The 17,855-nt window shown below is 42.6% G+C and overlaps 1 protein-coding gene and 1 long non-coding RNA gene across 5 annotated transcripts in view; both read left to right on the forward strand.

Annotated features, from left to right (window-relative positions):
- The first annotated feature begins 452 nt into the window (after positions 1–452).
- LOC126980345 (uncharacterized) lies at positions 453–2,947 on the forward strand. Its single transcript, XR_007733134.1, has 3 exons — positions 453–467; positions 1,475–1,714; positions 1,969–2,947. It is a non-coding gene; the product is annotated as an uncharacterized LOC126980345 (long non-coding RNA).
- A 626-nt stretch (positions 2,948–3,573) lies between these two features.
- Positions 3,574–17,855, forward strand: part of LOC126980346 (rootletin-like) — a 130,623-nt gene continuing 116,341 nt past the window's right edge. Inside the window, exon 1 of one of the 4 annotated variants that reach the window (XM_050830108.1) lies at positions 3,574–3,719. In XM_050830108.1, coding sequence (XP_050686065.1) covers positions 3,687–3,719 — 33 coding nt within the window. In that variant the 5' untranslated portion in view covers positions 3,574–3,686. Of the gene's footprint in view, positions 3,720–7,273; positions 7,363–8,764; positions 8,807–17,723; positions 17,796–17,855 lie in introns of those variants that run through there. The other 3 variants (XM_050830109.1, XM_050830110.1, XM_050830103.1) reach the window with 3 other exon arrangements.

The following is a 17,855-nucleotide window of genomic DNA, read 5'->3' on the forward strand; positions in this document are numbered from 1 at the left end:
AAGGGCCAGGGAAGGGTTAAGAGCACCTGCCTAACCAGCCTCTCAAATCTACTATGACCACAAAACATCGATCTGCTTTGTTTACCACTTCTAAAAAACACAACCTTGGCTATTGTTTTTATTTTTGTTTTGTTTTGATTTGTTTTTCTGTCGCATTTTGCCCCGTCGCGTCACACCCCAGGAACTGCCGTAGAGGGGACGAGCCACGTGACTTCGGAGGATCATCAGAGGTAAGGCTTTGGGAGGATCACTCAGGGTCATTTTGAACTCGTTTTGTAGGTTGCCAGGTGGAGGTGGGGCGCCGTGGGTACTATGAGACCAACGTTAATGAGACTTTGGGCGTGGCGGAGACTGGCTGGCTCTATCCGCTTCATCATCATCACCACCACCACCAACAACAACAACAACAACAACTACTATACTACTACTACAACTACTACTACTACTACTACTACTACTACTACGCCGTACGAAATTGACCTTTCTTTTGTCCACTCTTTTCTTTCTTTTATAGGAGCTGCGCTAGCGGTCTTTGTTTTTATATATATTTGCCCTTGAGCTGCTTCCTTTACTACAAAAACTACCACTACTACTACTACTACTGTATACAGCATCCTCTAAAATATTCCATGCACTTTTACAATATTTTCGTGTGAAGCAATATTACCTTTTCATTTTTAAACGCTAGATATTCTCAATCGAAACAAAAACAAAAACAAAAAAAAATCATCTACATGGCTTAGTCATTATCTTTTAATACGTTTGAAGGGAGATGACTTTTATTATTTTTTTTTTTTCCATGGTGATCTGCGTCTTACATCACTATGTCATGGAATGCCCTCTCATTGCTAAGTTTAAGCCACGGGACTGCCTTGACCTGCCCCAGACAATTTGTTGGCTCCTGAACCATGATGTCCTCCCTGCTATCCTCAAAGAACACCCCCAGTTTGCACCAAGGTGGTGATGCCGTGTGTGGCCGCCTGAACTACTGCCGTGCTATACAAGGCTGTGATCTCTGCAGTATTTTACTTTAAGGACTAGTATTACTCTATCTCTGTATTCATTCCCATCTAGTGCTTGGGCAATGTTCTCCGTCCCCACATTTTATTGTCTTATTGTCCAGGGGGAGGTACCGCCCCCTCCCTTGTTGTGCTTTCCTTCCTACCATTGTATCTTTTTAATTTCGTGGTGCTACCTACACATGTATTAATAGTTGTATAATCACACTCTGTCCTGCCTGGGGGTTGGGATGACATGTTCCTCCCTTCTCCCTTGTTGTCTACCTGCAACAATAAACTATCAATCAATCAGGAGTTCACCACACACAAGATCGGTGTTACATAAGCAGGGAGTTCCATTCGCCGCACTCCATCTCTACCTTTAGCTTTTTGTCATAGATGTGGCTAGGAACTACGCCTCAATACATCAGGGTTAACCACCACATCAGGGCTAACCACCTTTGTCATTCTTCCAGGCGTAAACACCTGGATAAACCACCGAACTCAGGTAGAAATGAGTCACCTGCCATTTGTTTTAAACCACTCAATAAAAAAAAAAGAATCACAGAAAAAAACTTTGGTATCACAACCTCTAAAAGTCGCTGGAGGAGGACTGTGAAAAAACTGGCTAGGAGGAAAGGACAAGGAGGAAGACGCCTATAAAAGGGAGAGTCAGACTACCTGATCCACTTAGTCTTCTACCTGCAGTTGAAAAGGTAGGTACCGGACGTGCTGTGTGTGTGTGTGTGTGTGTGTGTGTGTGTGTGTGTGTGTGTGTGTGGAAACCATATTTTAATTATATATAGAAAGTAAGTTATATAGGCACCTGGGTTAACTAGCAAAGGTAAGCTGCTGTTGACATGCATTTCGGTTCAGTGGTCTCAATGCATCCAGTTTGCGTCAAATAGAGCACCGCATAGTGAAGGAAGGGACGCAAAGATTTGCTGACTGGAGATTTCACTTATTTCAGCCCCTCAAAATGGCCCGCCCATTGCTCCTAGCCTGCCTCCTGCTGGTGGCGGTGATGGCTACCATGTCTGCAGCACAGGGATACAACGCTCAGTACTACCCGAACATCGCTTCCGGCTGGGGGGGCGTCTTCCACAACTCCTACCCCACTGGAAACTTCGGAGGCTGCCGCTACTGGTGCCGCAGCTCATACACCAGACAGTACTACTGCTGCACCACACCGCAGCAATCCTTCAACCAACATGGCGGCTTCAACCAGGGCGGCTTCAACCAGGGCGGCTTTAACCATGGGGGTTTCAACCATGGCGGCTTCAACCAAGGTTACTTCTAGGCTCGTATTCTCAGACGCTTTCGGCTCTCACAACCACGATTTCTCAAGGCCACAAAGAAGATTAGTCGTGTTCTCATGAGTGTTTTTCTCGTTCACGGTGCAGGAGCCTTGTTAAACGATCACAATGAGCTCATGAAACTACTGCCATGGAAATACCCGCAACCTCAATGAAAGCCTTGTCAAATGTGGGTGTGTAAGCCCCGAAAGTCTGGGCGTGTTTCCTTTGGTACCCTGTCGGACCGTGGTTTCCCTAACACCTGTTGCATCCAGTTGTTGCTTTTGAGGCGGGACTCTTGATGCCTCCATTGAATTGTTACTTTTATTACATGGAGGTTATGTGACCACCATTGTTCTCCTTTACTTTTTTTTTAAATAGACGCTGCTAAGTTATCCTTCAAAGTCAGTTTAGTTGCACGGTGAATGTCTCTGTAGCACTCAGGTAGGGTTTTGAGTTCGAAGTTTTGTTTATTCATTCATTATTTTGTAAGACGTTAGCATCTATTAATTATATCACTCTGCCCATCACATCACTTTGTTGTGCTAAAGTAATTATCTTTTTTAATAAATATGACTGCATCTGCTTTATTATTTTTCATTTGATATGAAGAGAGGGATTGACAAAGGCACAAGTATACACCATTAATAACTACTTACTTCTCTTATTTCCCTTATGTGCATGAGTGGATCCGTATGGAAAGATTTAGGAATAAGAAGTATATACAATTCAGATCGGGTTTATTTATTTTCCTGATCAAATTAGTATAGGACGTGGGACTGCAGTGATCGAGAGGCATAAATATTAACAGATCCTCCGTCTTAATGTACTAGAGAAAACGGATTGATAATGCTTACAATTCAGTCTGTTTATAATATCTTGTTGATCAAATCCGCGGGGATTGCCATCGATTGTAGGACAGGATAAGGGGAGATCATAAATATTAGAAGAACCTCCGTCTAGATGCTGCCCGAGAGAAAACGGTTTGATAATGCTTACAATTCAGTCTGTTTAAAATATCTTGTTGATCAAATCCACGGACTGTAGGAGAGGACAAGGGGAGATCATGAATACAAGAGGAGTCTCCATCTAAATGTTGCCCTAACCTAACCTAACCTAACCTAAATACTAGAGGAGCCTCCGTCTAAATGCTGCCCGAGAGAAAACGGATTGATAATGCTTGCAATTCAGTCTGTTTAAAATATCTTGTTGATCAAATCCGGTGGAGTTGGACCAACCTCTCGTAGGCCTTGGCTGGACTGTAGGAGAGGACAAGGGGGGGAGATCCCAATTACTAGAAGAGCTTCCGTCTAAACGCGGCCCGAGAGAAAACCAAAGGGAAGAAAACGGACCCCCAGTGGCGCTTAAACCTAAACAATGTGTGTGTGTTGCGATGCCTCTCGAGGAACTCAGCGAAATTTCCCAGGTATTTACGCTCCTATTAACTCACTTACCCTATCCTCCACCATTATAAGCATGTAGTGAAGCGTCTGGCACTATGGGGGAGGTATATTAAGGCGGGGAAGGGCGGCATGGGGCGAGGGAAGGCATGGGAGGGGTTTGTTTACGTCCTCAGCTGATCGGTCCAATGTGGCCTCCAGCGTCCCCCAAGGAGTAAACTTTATTTTTTTTTCTCCTATTTTCAAGGCCACGACGAAGCAGGCAACGTTGGCTATACATGGAATTAAGGTGTATGGTTCTGTGTGCTTCGTTTGGTGTTGAAATGGGTGGGGTTAAGGATGAAATTGAGGTGGAAGAGGCGTGAAGGTTAGTGAAAGTTGTAACGTCTCAGGATTTCCGTTTCTCGCGTCCTCCCCTCGTGAGCCTCTTAAAAATATTTACGATTCCTTTTTTTTTTTTACGAGTGTCGCCTCCTTAGATGCAATATGGGCCTTTGTTTTCTTCTTTCTTCTTCTTCTTCTTCTTCTTCTTCTTCTTCTTCTTTTCATTCTTCATTCTCTTTCTATTATTCATGGAAGTGCATCAAGGAGAAAAAAAATACTAAGACCCATACAGTCTCCTTGGTGAACAGACGTGCATATGAAAAAATAAAAGACAATGACAGTAACGTAAGGAAAATATATAGTAGAGGGCGAAGCAAACACAATACCTAATATGTTGCAATGGTTTATTTAGTATATATTCGTCCCCTTGCTCATTTACCTAACAGAAAGAAGACTCACATGATAGAATAACGCGTGTTTTTAAGCGTACTATATAAATTGTCATCATAGTTTAGCGTGAACTTTATAACTTTCCTGGAGTAACGTTCTTTTTCTGGGTGATCGAAGTGGTATACCCTTTTCTTAGGCCCGTATCCTCAGACAACAAATATTTTCAAAGGGCTCAAAGGAGATCAGTCGACTTCTAATGAGAGTTTTCACATTCATGGTGCAGAAAATCCTTGACAAACTATCACAACACATAAAACTGCCCATGACAGTACCCAGAACCTCTACGAAAGCCTTATCAAATACGTAAGCCTCAAAACGATTGAGAATATACTTGGCTATGGTTCTCAAATACACGTCTAGCATTGGCATCGAGAACGGTAGTGACTCATCTTACACTCTTGATTGTTTATGCATCTTTTTGCCCCTCACGAGGTCTGAAGTGCGCGCGCAAGGGCCAAGGAAGATGTGTTAATGCAGTCAGTCGCTGGATGCATGACTTGAATGTATCTTCCATAGCACCCGTCTGTGTCTGATGGCCTTTTGCCCTTGAATCCTGTGGTGCGGGAGGGCGGGCGAAGAAGAGAGAGGGATAGGGGTGTAGGATATGGTCGTTTGGTTATGGTGGCTGGTTGGTGGTCGTTTTAGGGTTGGGAATGTGAGTGTTATGGCATTAGTTGGCGGGGTGTGGGGTGTCTCCTTTTGCCTCTCTCTCTCTCTCTCTCTCTCTCAGTGGGGGCATTCATTCGTGCATCATGTGAGGGAGATTTTTAGGTCATCTTACGTCGTGATCTGAATTCCTCTAAGTAGTTCGTCGTTTCATGCATATTTCCAACTTTTATGAGTAACGCTATTATCATTATTATTATTATTATTATTATTATTATTATTATTATTATTATTATTATTATTATTATTATTATTTATCGAAGCATATTATCGAACCCCATCATGACAGGCATCGCTGTAGCATCGCGGGTAGCCATGGAAACAGTTGTCATGCCTACAATCGGTATACAAGTCATTCCTCTCCCTCCTCCTCCTCCATCTCCCCCCCCCCCCCCCACAACGAGTCCCTTCCCTGTCCTTGAACCGGCTTTATCATTGCATATACATTAACGATGATAATAATAATAATAATAATAATAATAATAATAATAATGATAACGCGTCTGTCTCTGAATCTAGGAAATGAAAGTAAAGCGACGTGATAGTATTTACGAGTACCAGATATCGATTTTGGTGCCATTAATTGTTTTTACGACCCTGAATCACCACCCTTTCCTCCTCCTCCTCACCATCATCATCATCGCCGTCATCCTTCACCTCATTATTATCAAAAACACCGTAATTGTGTTTTATAATTTATTTGTAAGAGGCAGAATATGAACTATGTGACTCCTAGGAAAAAAAATCTAGTCCCAGGAGCTATGTATGTTGTGTGTGTGTGTGTGTGTGTGTGTGTGTGTGTGTGTGTGTGTGTGTATTGGTGGTGGCGTGTGTTTCTCCCGATCAATAACTTCCCTAATCCCATGTTGTTATCGATTAGAGTTACCTGTCCAGCCATACCTGTCTGCCTCCTTGTCCTCTTCCTCTTCTTCACCTTCCTCTTCCTCCTCCTCCTCTCTCCACTTCCTACCTACTCATTACCTGTCATTTCCTCCTTTCCTTACCCTCACCTTCATCTTATCTCTCCTTCTCCGGGTAAGACAGACAGGGAGGAAAGGGTGATGATGGTCTAGATGGCTCACGGATGCTTGTTTTTCTTCCTTTCCTCCCTTCTGTCCTTACGTCCTTCCTTAACCCTCTCTCTCTCTCTCTCTCTCTCTCTCTCTCTCTCTCTCTGGCGCTCTCTCTCTCCCTTCTGCATTATCTCATCTTTCAGAGATAAAAATAGAGGCAGCATCTCTTTTTTTTGTGACATTTAGCCTCCCTACCCTTTACCTCTCTCTCTCTCTCTCTCTCTCTCTCTCTCTCTCTCTCTCTCTCTGAAACTTTTCTTACTTTCATTCTTCCTATTTTTTGTCTGTTTTATCAGTTATTCATTCATTCATTCAGTCAGTCAGTTAGTTAGTTGTTCAGTAATTCAGTCAGTTATTCATTCATTCATTCAGTCAGTCAAGCAGTCAGTAATTCATTCTTTTATGGGCTCATCGTCAGTCAGTCAGTCAGTCAGTCAGCCAGCCAATCATTCAGTCAGTTAGCCATACGTTAATTCATTCATTCATTCTTCCAGTCAGTCAGACATTCAGCCAGCCATTCAATCAGTCAATAAGTCAGTCAATCATTTAGTGAGCCATCCACTCAGCCAGATAGCCAGTCAATCACAAGCAGAAAACACATCACACAGTCCTCGCATCTTTAACATTTCAACTGCCCATCTCCTCTCCCGCCCATGCCCTTTTCTCCTTACCTCCCTCGCTCTTGCCCTTCATCTCGCCGCCAATCAATAGATCAATCGCCCAGCATCCAGGCAGGTGAAGGCAGAGGAACGATATCAGTGGCTTAAGATACGTGATAGTGAGCACACCGAATCGTTATCTCTGTATCTCACTACCTCACTATCTCTGACTCTCTGCCTCTTGCCTCCTTTTAAAATGTGTGTTTGAGGAATTGGAAAGAAATAGAAACGAGTTATATAACCTTTTGAGTCTTAGATTTTCTTTGTTTTGTAATCATCAAGGAAAGGTGAATTAAATATATGAAAGATTAGTTGATCTGAATATTTTATCTGTATCTGTTTATCTATTTATCTATCTATCTCTATCTGTCTATCTATCTATCTATCTACCTACAGTAAAGTGAGTTAGATGAGTACATAAAGAAAAAAGAAAGAAAAATAAAGCGCTGGATGATTCCACTCGAATGGTGATCCTGGAGTCTTCTGACACGGAAAGTGTGAGTTAACACCCTCATAGTAGTAGTAGTACGGTAGGAGTAGTAGTAGTAGTAGTAGTAGTAGTAGTAGTTTTATTGTTCGTGTTGCTCTTCTTCATGTTTTAGTGATCTTACTCCTTTTTTCCTCTATCTTGTAGTTATTATCTATTGTGTTATTTAGCTAAAAACAAAAGCAAATGGTAAATCCCTTCCCTCTGTCCAATATTTTTTTATCATGTCCATTAGTGCATCTATCTATCAGTGCACATATTTCTTGGTCAGTTTTCCTCGCTAAAACCACTAAGGTGGGTAGCATCGTTATGAGGCATCTTGCTGCTACTGTTACCTCTCAGTCTATGGCGTTGATCCCTGCTGTTCCCGTCTCTCTCTCTCTCTCTCTCTCTCTCTCTCTCTCTAAGCCTAAACTCACTTCCATTCCTACGTCAAGTTAAAAGAGATATGAAGTTCGTAAGTAGCCAAGACAAGGTAAAGGAAGGAAATGGGGAATAGACAAGTATAGAAGTAGATAGATGTGAAAATGTTGTCGTTGGTTAAAAATAGGGTTGAAAAATAGTAATTGGTATCTATAGATGTGCGTGAAGGGTAAGCAATTTGTGTGTGTGTGTGTGTGTGTGTGTGTGTAAGCGCCATATCATCCTCACCCTCCCTCCATCCCTCCCTCCTTCATGCTTCCCCTCCCTATTTCCCACCTCATTTTCCTCCCCCATCACTCTTCACCCTACCCCTTTCTTCCCCTCATTCCCTCTCCCCCTCTCCCTTTCTCCCTTTATTTCCCCTCTCTCCCTCCTCTACCTCTCTCTCAACCCCCCCCCCCTACTTTCCCTCTCCCTTCTCTTCCTATCTCCCTCTCCTACCTATTTATCTCCCCCCTCTCTTTCTCTTTTCTCCTTACCTCCTCTTCGTACCTCTCCACTACTTGCCTCCCTTTCTCGCTCCTTTTATTCCCCCCCCCCCGCTCACTCCTCACTCCCTCTACCTCTGTCTCCTTCTCCCTTCCTTTCTCTTATTCACTTCTTTTTCTCTCTCCCCTTACTTTCGTTGTTCGTACCGTATACCTCCCCTCTTTCCTTCTCCCCCTCGCTCGCTCCCCTTGTGCCTCCCCTCACCCCTCTCCCTCCTCCTCTCCCTCCCTCCCTGTTTCCCTGTTTCCCTCCCCTACACGTGGTTACAGAGGCGACGCGTGACATGGACAGTTTGTACGTGGACAGTGACCCATGGAGCACGTGTACCTTTCCCTCTCTCTCCCTCTCCCTCTTCTCTCTCCCTCTCTCCCTCTTCTCTCCCCGTCTTGCGCTGGAGATGTGGAAGTGGTGGTGGTGGTGGAGTGAGAGTCAGGGGTGCTTAGCTCTCGTAAGGTCATCATCATCACCACCTTCATTGTCAATATCATCATTATCATTTGTGTCACCGGTGCGTCATGGCAGATAAGGATCCCTCCAAGCAGGTAAGGAAGGGGATTCGATTAACTGTGTATGGTGTTAATGATGTGTTTTGTAGATATAGTGATTGTTATGTGTATTATTTAGTCTTTTTTTATCGATTGAAGAAAGGAATTGTGACCGAAAGATCCCTATAATGGTAAAGGATGCTTGTGATGCTCCTTTCTACTATCGTTGGCCCTAAAAAATTACACGTTTCTTTGATTCCTTGCTGGTGGTGAGTTTCAGGGAGAAGTATTGTAAACGGCGTGACGTCAGTTTTAACTCAATATTATAAGTACTGGAATTTAATAAGGTAAATAGTATATATATGATGCCAGCACAACGCGAGATCATCAAAGAAAACAAAGCAAAACGTAAAAAAATGTTATGTTAGTGCGACTTCGAGACAAATTCTTTAACATTTCGGAGCCCAAGCACAGCATTTGGTAAGGCTTTTATAGAGGTTACGAGTATTTCCATGGTTAAGTTTATTAGCTCAGTGGTGATTTGACAAGGCTTCTGCACCATGAATGTGAAAACACGCGTGAACACCCGGCTAATCTCCACTGTGGCCTTTGGAAATTGTGAACCGAAAATGTCTTGAGAATACTAGCATTAAATTCATCCATATGCAACTCAGCATTCATCCGTCTCTTCAAAACTTATAATTGAAAAGCGATGCGAAAGTTGAAAAGGAAATTATTCGAGTTAAAAAGGTATTCGATTAGTTTTCATTAACCGGTAATATATACAAAGGATTAGTTTTTGTCGGTAGCCGGGGGAAAGGAAATTAGGTAAAGAACTGGTGAACGCTAAACGGGAAAAAAAAAGAGCGAGAGTTAGAGGTTATTTAAATATATGTGACAGGATTTTCATTTATTTGTAGCTCCTGTGATGCATTGTTCTGGTGATCGCCGCGAAATGGATTGAATTTTGCTCGTTTTTAAGAAGTTGCAAGGTTCTAAAGACGCAAAGATTGGGCAAAATGAGCTGTGTTGCATAGTTCTGATAATAGCTGCGGAATGGAGAGTAAATTTTTCCTCTTTTAAAATTAAGTTACAAGATTATAAGGCGCTAAGAGATGACGAAAAGAGTTGTGATGCATAGTTTTGATAATAGCTGCGGAATGGAGAGTAAATTTTTCCTCTTTTAAAATTAAGTTACAAGATTATAAGGCGCTAAGAGATGACGAAAAGGGTTGTGATGCATAGTTTTGATAATTGCTGCGAGATGGACAGCATATAAATTTTGCTAGTCTGAGTTTTAGGATTCGTGTAAGTGGTGGTGGACAGTGAGACGGGACAGAGAAGTGGTTTAGGGAGGGGACCACTTAATTACAACAGAGCACGGTCCTCAGCGTCAAGAAGACACATGGAAGTATTAATTTCCCGTGACATAGTCGTGGATATCATGTCATTACGGCGCATAATTCTTTTTTCGGTCCGTCTCAGTGAAAGAGAGAAAGGGGGTAAGGAAGGAAAGATAAGAAAAGAAAGGGAGGAAGAAATGGTAATGGAGGGGAAAAGAAGATATTGAAGGGCGATAGACTGAAAAAAAAAGGAGGAAAGGAAGGAAATATAAGAAAAGAAAGGAAAAAAGAAGAAATTGAAGGGCGATAGACTGAAAAAAAGAAGAAAAGGAAGGAAAGATAAGAAAAGAAAGGGAAGAAGAAATGGTAATGGAGGGGAAAAGAAGATACTGAAGGGCGATAGACTGAAAAAAAAAGGAGGAAAGGAAGGAAATATAAGAAAAGAAAGGAAAAAAGAAGATATTGAAGGGCGATAGACTGAAAAAAAAGAAGAAAAGGAAGGAAAGATAAGAAAAGAAAGAGAGGAAGAAATGATGATGGAGGGGAAAAGAAGATATTGATGGGCGATGGACTGAAAAAAAAGGAGGAAAGGAAGAATCAAACGGGAATGGCTTTTACGTTACCGACTAATTATAAGCAAGAAGAAAGGTATGCTAATCCGAAAATTGTTGACTTCTCTTGCAAAAAAAAAAAAGGTAAAAAGAGAAAAATGCTAACAAGAAGCGCAAACAGTAGCCGTCATAACAACAAAGAAAAAAAAAGGCAAGGGGAATGTTGCTCCTTTCTGTGTAATCACCTGAGGAAGGATTTTACCTGCAACTTTCCAGGTAAAAAAACGTATTAATTAAATGAGGCTTTCCTCCTCCTCCTCCTCCTCCTCCTCCTCCTCCTGTTTTTGCTCTTATTCTCCTTTTTTTTTATCTTTTCTTCATATATTTTTCTCTTCCCTTCTCGTTCTTCTTTTTGTTTTTTGTTCTTGTTCTTCTTCCTTTTCTTCTTCTTCCTTTTTTTCTTCTTCCTTCTTCTTCTTCTTCAGTTTCCTCCTCTTCCTCCTCCTCCTCCTCTTCCTCCTGACGTTCTTTTCAATCCACGTGTGACGATCTTTTCAATGGAGTGAGGGGAGGAAGAAGGAAGGAAGGAGGGAGGAAAGGAAGGGGAGGAAGGGAGAGGAGAGGGAAGGTGGTAAAAGTGAACAGAAAGAGGGGAATAAGGAAGGAAAATGGAGAGGTGAAGTAGAAAATAATAAGACTGTACTTTTTTTGTTTTTTTTTTGTTTAGTGAAGTTGAGAGGGAAGAGAGGGGTGAGGAAAGAGGAGGAGGAGGAGGAGGAGGAGGAGGAGGAGGAGGAGGAGGAAATGTCTCGTGCCGCACGCAGAATCTCTTAAAAATAATGACAGAGAGAGAGAGAGAGAGAGAGAGAGAGAGAGAGAGAGAGAGAGAGAGAGAGAGAGAGAGATTACCCCCCCCCCCCCACCCTTGCTACATCCTTTCACACGATCACATTCCCATATCTTGTAACTTGCAATATGTTAAAAAAGAAGTAAATAAATGTAGAAAGTAAATAACTCCGGCCCCAAAATTCCTTAGATTCTTTCCATCCCTTTTCATTCCTTTCCCTTTTTTTTTCTTCTTTAAGCTTTCTCTGATTTCTTTCGTTTCATCCCTTTCCTTTTCTTTCCCATCCCTTTCTTTTTCCCTTCTTTTCCTTTCCCTTCCTTTTCTTCCTTATTTCTGTATTCTTTTTTTTGTTACTTCCTTTTTCTTCCCTTCCTTGGCTTTTAATTAAGTTCTTTTCTCTTCTCTTCCCTTTTCCTTTCCCTTCTTTTAGTTTGTTTTTATTACTTTCCTTCCTTTTCATTCCGTTAAGTTCCTCCCTCTTCTTTCCTCTTCCCTTTGGTTTCACATTTTTCAGCTTCTTTTTCCCTTCCTTTTCGTTTCCTTCCCCTTCCTTGTTTATTTCCTTTCTTCCTTCCCTTCCCTTCCCTTCCCTTCTTCTCTTCCCCGTAATTCATGACTGAGTGCAGCAGAGTTATTGAAACTATTTACTAAGAATCATCAAATCAAACCTCGTATTAAATCTCTCTCTCTCTCTCTCTCTCTCTCTCTCTCTCTCTCTCTCTCCCCCCCCCCCTTCCCGTCCACTGCCGGTGTCAAAAGATTAAAGATTGGTCAATATTTTTCGTAGCGTCTCGCATGCAAACTCCCTTCCTTTACACTCTTCCTCCTCCTCCTCCTCCTCCTCCTCCTCCTTTTTTTCTGTCTTCCTCACATGCCACACGAAAGCTTGTCAGTGTTTAGTAGTAGTAGTAGTAGTAGTAGTAGTAGTAGTAGTAGTAGTGGTAGTAGTAGTAGTAGTAGTAATAGAGTTAAATATCGCCTGATTAGAAATATTATGTACTTTAAACATTACCTTATTCAATGATTTATAAAGGTCCCTTCTTATAAAATCACTCACCATTTTCATCATCATCATCAGCAGCAGCAGCATTATTATAAGCGAGAGGAATGTTTTAAGAATCGATGTAGGTGTTTGTGTGTGGGTGGAAGACTCGAGAGAAGGAGGAGGAGGAGGAGGAGGAGGAGGAGGAGCTTGCGGGGGTGGTAATGAAGGTGGTGGTGGTGGTGGTGGTTGCATAATGATAGTAAATTGTTATGTATATCAGTTTTGGATATTGTGTGAGTGTAATTAGTGTGTGTGTGTGTGTGTGTGTGTGTGTGTGTGTGTGTGTGTGTGTGATCTGGTCCAATCACGGGTGCCTCGCTTGTGATCACGTGACCTGACCTTACCTAACCTAACCTGACCACCGCTCCTTGACCTAGAAAAAGACTTAAGGATGATCGGCTGTTATTATCGTTATTATTATTATTATTATTATTATTATTATTATTATTATTATTATTATTATTATTATTATTATTATTATTATTATTATTATTGTTGTTGTCGTTGTTGTTGTTGTTGTTGTTGTTATTATCTTCATTTACTTTTCTTCATCTTTTTACTTTTCTTTTTCTTTCATTTTTTTCTTCATTTTTCTTCCTTCCTCATATTTTTTTCTTCTTTTTTCATCATTATTTTTTATACAGCATTTGCTCGTTCTTTATCCTCTCTTTCTCCTTTTATTTGTTCTTCCTCATCTTCTTCTTTCTCTTCCTCAGTTTTCTTCTTCCTTTTTCTCTTGATTTTCCTCCCTTCTTCTTCTTCTTCTTCTTCTTTTCTTTTTCTTCTTCTGCTTTTTCTCATCCTATTTCGTTTTTTTTTTTCATCATCATCATCCTTATCCTCATCATCTTCCTCCTCCTCCTCCTCTTCTTCCTTCGCCTCACGACCACCACTGTTATCATCATTATTACCATTATTCTTCGTTCTGCGTGCCCGCCTGCCACTAATGCGCCGGCGAGCGAAAACTTGTGCTGTGTTGTGAGCGAAAGACAAAGGGAGAGAGAGCTGGTTAGAGTTAGTGGTGTTGGTAGAAGTAGTAGTAGTAGTAGTAGTGGTAGTGGTAGTGGTAGCAGATATCTCCATTAGTTGATGTGGAGGAGGAGGAGGAAGAGGAGGAGGAGGAGGAGGAGGAGGTTGAGGGTTAGAATGGGAAGGGAAAGAAGGAGAAGACGCAGGATATGGAGGAGAGGGAAAAAGAGGAGGAGGAGGAGGAGGGGGAAAAAGGAGCTTAGGAGACAGTAGTGGAGGTGGGGGCGGTGGAGGCGGAGGTGGAGAAGGTCAGGTGGAGCCAGTGACAGCCCAGTGGCGGCGGCGGCGGCGGCGGTGGTGGAGAGGTGGAGGCCGTGGTGTTGAGGGTCGTGGTGGTGAAGATGGTGTTGACGATTGTGGTGGTGGTTGTGATGGTGTTGGAAGTGACAAGTGGTGGTGGAGGTTGTGGTGTTGAGTGGTGTTAGTGGAGGTGACAGTGTTGGTGGTGGAGGTTGTGGTGATGACAGTGGTGGTAGTGTAGGTGGAGGTTGTGATGATGTTAGTAGTGGTGGAGGTGACTGTGGTGATGAAGATGATAGAAATGGTGATGTAGGTGATAGTGGTGGTGATGATGGTGGTGGTGATGGTGGTGGTGGATATTATGTAAACAGTCACCACAGGGGGGAAGAGGGGAGGGGGGTAATTTAGCTCCGTCCCCCTGTCTACTTTTCCCCCCTCCCCCCCTACCCTGCTGTGCCCCTGCTGCGATATCGTGCTTCCCTTCCCCTGCTACTACTGCTGTGTCTTCCCCTTCCCCCCTTCCCCCTACTCCCCTGCCCCCTTCTTTACGCCTCCCCCCTTACTAAGTTTCGTACCCTGCCATTCTTTACTCTGCCTCTTTTCAGCTTTTTATTATTACCTGTTTTTATCCTGTTACCCTATTATTTTTCCTATTTTCCTTGTTTATCAAATTTTCATACTTTGTTCTCTTCACACTGATTTTTTTGCCTAATTTTTTTCTTTTTTTTCTAGTTTTTTTCCTTTTTTTCTGCTCTATTTCGTTATTCTCTCATTTATCGTGTTTACTGTGTTATTCCCTGCTTTCCTTTGTACCTTCTTTTTCTTACCTTATTCACTCTGTTTCTACTTTGTTTTCCGTTGTTGTTTTTTTTGCATTTTTTACCGTTTTTTTGTTTGTTTTTTATCTTTTTTCTGCTCTATTTTGTTATTTTCTCATTTATCGTGTTTACTGTGTTCCTCCCTACTTTCCTTTGTTCCTTCTTTTTCCTACATTATTTACTCTGTTTCTACTTTTTTCCCTTTTTTTTCATTTTTTACCGTTTTTACAGTTTTTCTCTGCCCTAGTTACCCTGTTTACCATGTTTTTTTTCTACTGTTTTCCCTGTTTTCCCTGTTTTTTACCTTATTCTTCTGTTTTCTCCTTTTTTTCTACTTGTTTTACTCTGTTTACATCCTGTTTTATTTCGCTTCCGTTGTCCCTGTTCTAATTACCTTTGTTTACCTCTTATGTTCCGTTTACCTGCTCCTCACCTTGCCTCTGTTTACCTGTCTTCGTTATGCTCACCTGTGGACGTTTAGTTGACCATTAGTGTCGGTGATATAACGTGCTCTCTCTCTCTCTCTCTCTCTCTCTCTCTCTCTCTCTCTCTCTCTCTCTCTCTCTCTCCTTTTTTCTTGTTTTTTGTCTATTTGTTTGTTTCCTTCTCTTTCTTTCTTTCTTTCTTTCTTTCTTTTCGTTTTATCTCTGCTTTCATCTCTGTGTGTTGCGTGGTTTGTATTGCTCATTTAGTGTTGTGTGGTGGTGATGGTGGTGGTGATGGTGATGGTGATGGTGGTGGTGAGTGATTAACAAGACAAGGAAAAAATAATGAAAAAGAAAATAATCAAGGAGAAAACGCATTGATATTTTTTTGTTCTCGTGTGGAAGACAAAAAAAAAAATTATTATAGTGACGTAACGTGTGTTGGTGATAGTGATTGAAGTTTGTGATGGTGAAAGAGGAAGGTGAATAAAAGAAAAAAAAGAATAACAGTGAAAAAAAGTCAGAAATATGAAGAAAAAAAACCTCCAGCTGTACCCTAGTGATTAATATTATTATTATTATTATTATTATTATTATTATTATTATTATTATTATTATTATTATTATTATTATTATTATTGTTGTTGTTGTTGTTGTTGTTTTAGTAGTAGTAATGGAAATAAAGGTACGTAACAGAGAGAGAGAGAGAGAGAGAGAGAGAGAGAGAGAGAGAGAGAGAGAGAGAGAGAGAGAGAGAGAGAGAGAGATTAACGAGGTGGGGGTGGAGGGAAACGGTTAGGCTGGCATGAGGAGTGGAGGAAGGGAGGGAAAAAGAGGAGAAGGGGAGGAAAGGAGGGAGGGAGGGAGAAACATAGATCAAGGAAAGATAAGGAAGGGAGGAAACATAATCTTCAGGTAAGGGAGGGAAAGAGGGAGAGAGGGAGGGAGGGAGAGAAGAAGGGAAGAGGAGAAGGGGAAGGAAAGAGTCATAGATATTAGGGGAGATAAAGTTACTCAGGGGAAAGAGGGAGGAAAGAAGAAGAAGAAGAAAGGAAGTGAAGTAGGGGGAAGAAAGAGAAGGAGAGGGGAAGGAAGGGGAAGGAGAAGAGGTTGAAGTAAAGGAGGTATAAGACAAAGTAAGCTAATCAGAGAGAGGGAAAGGGGAAGGAGAGAGACAAGGGATAATTGAGAGGAAGGGAATAGGAGGGAAGGGGAAGAGGAAGAGAGAGGGGAAGGGAGGAGGGATAAGAGAGAGGAAGGGAAAAGGGAAGGAAAGGGAAGAGGGAGAAAAGAGAGGAAGGGAAAGGAAAGGAAAGGGAGGAGGGGAGGAAGGGAAAGGAAAGGAAAGGGAGGAGGGGATGAAGGAAAAGGAGGAAGGATAAGAGAGAGAAAGGTTAAAGGGAAGGAAAGGAAAGAGGGAGAAAAGAGAGGAAGGGAAAGGGGAAGGAAAGAGAGGAGGACAAGAGAGAGGAAGGGAAAGGGAAAGGAAAGGGAAAAGGAATGATTAAGAGAAAGGGAAAGAAGGAAAAGGAGGGATAAGAAAGATGAAGAAAAAGGGGAAATAAAGGAAGGAAGAACTCAGGTAGGAAAGAAGAATTGATCGAGGAAGTAGAGGTAAAAGAGATAAATAAATAAAGGAGGGAAGAGTGTAGATGCAAGGAGAGATAAGGCAAATAAATAATAAATAACTGAAACGTGAGAGGGAAGATAAACGGAGGAAACAGGCAAGAATGAGTAATAGAGAAGGAGGGGTGAAGAGGAGATGGTGTGGAGAGGTGAAGGAAAGGGCAGGTGAGGAGAGGTGGAGGGATGGAAGGGAGGAATGGAAAGAGGAAAAAAGGGGTATAGAGGAAGGTAAAGGTATGAACAGGTAAGGGAAAATACAGGTGAGAAAGGTATTGGACGAAAATAAAAAAGGGAAAAAAATTAGCAAAGGTGTGGAGGGGTGAAAGGGATAGAAAAAAAAAAGAAGTATAGAAATAGAGGTAAAAGGTGGACAGGTAAGGAAAAGTACAGGTGAGAAAGAGAATGGTGAAAAGTAAAAAAAAAAGAGAAAGTAAAAATAAAAGTTAGTAAAGGTCTGGCCAAATGAAGGAAGGTACAAGTGTGAATGGGTTAAGGAAGGTAAAGAAACGGACAGGTGGAAGAATGTATACAGGTGAGGAGGGGAAGGAGGGGGATAGAAAGTGAAAGGAAGGGTGGAGGGAGATCGTGGAGGGGAGGGGAGGGACGGTGGTGGGGTGGAAGAAGATACTGGGGGGTATGGACGGGCAACGTGGGGTACAGGGATGGGAGGGAAGAGGGGAGGTAGTTTGTGGATGGGAGGGAAGGGAAGGTGGAGGGGTGGAGGAAGGTACAGGTGGGGAAGGGAGGGAAAGAGGGATTAGGGAGGGAAGGGAAGGGTGGAGAGATCGTGGAGAGGAGGGAGGAATGGGAGGGGTAGAGAGGGAGGGGAAAGAGGGGGATAGGGAGGGAAGGGAAGGGTGGAGGGAGATCGTGGAAGGCAGGGGAGGGGAAGAATGGAAAGGGTAGAGAGGGAGAGTAGAGTGGTGGAAGAAGGGACGGTGGAGGTCGGGGAGGCGGGGAGGGAGGGAGGTCACACACACAGATACACGGAGAGATAAGGTCGCCGCTCGCTGGCCCACATTGGCACTGGTGACCTGCCCGGCGACACTCGCGGCCACACGCCCCCTCGCTGCCTCGCCGGAGCACGTGGCACATGAGACTGGCACTAGCCCTTGTGTTACCGTGTGTTGCCTTGTGTTGCGCTGTGCTGCGTGGGGAGAGGATGTGTTGATGTGAAAAAGC

Source organism: Eriocheir sinensis, chromosome 44 (assembly GCF_024679095.1).
Source record: "Eriocheir sinensis breed Jianghai 21 chromosome 44, ASM2467909v1, whole genome shotgun sequence".
In the NCBI taxonomy this organism is placed as follows: Eukaryota; Metazoa; Arthropoda; class Malacostraca; order Decapoda; family Varunidae; genus Eriocheir; species Eriocheir sinensis.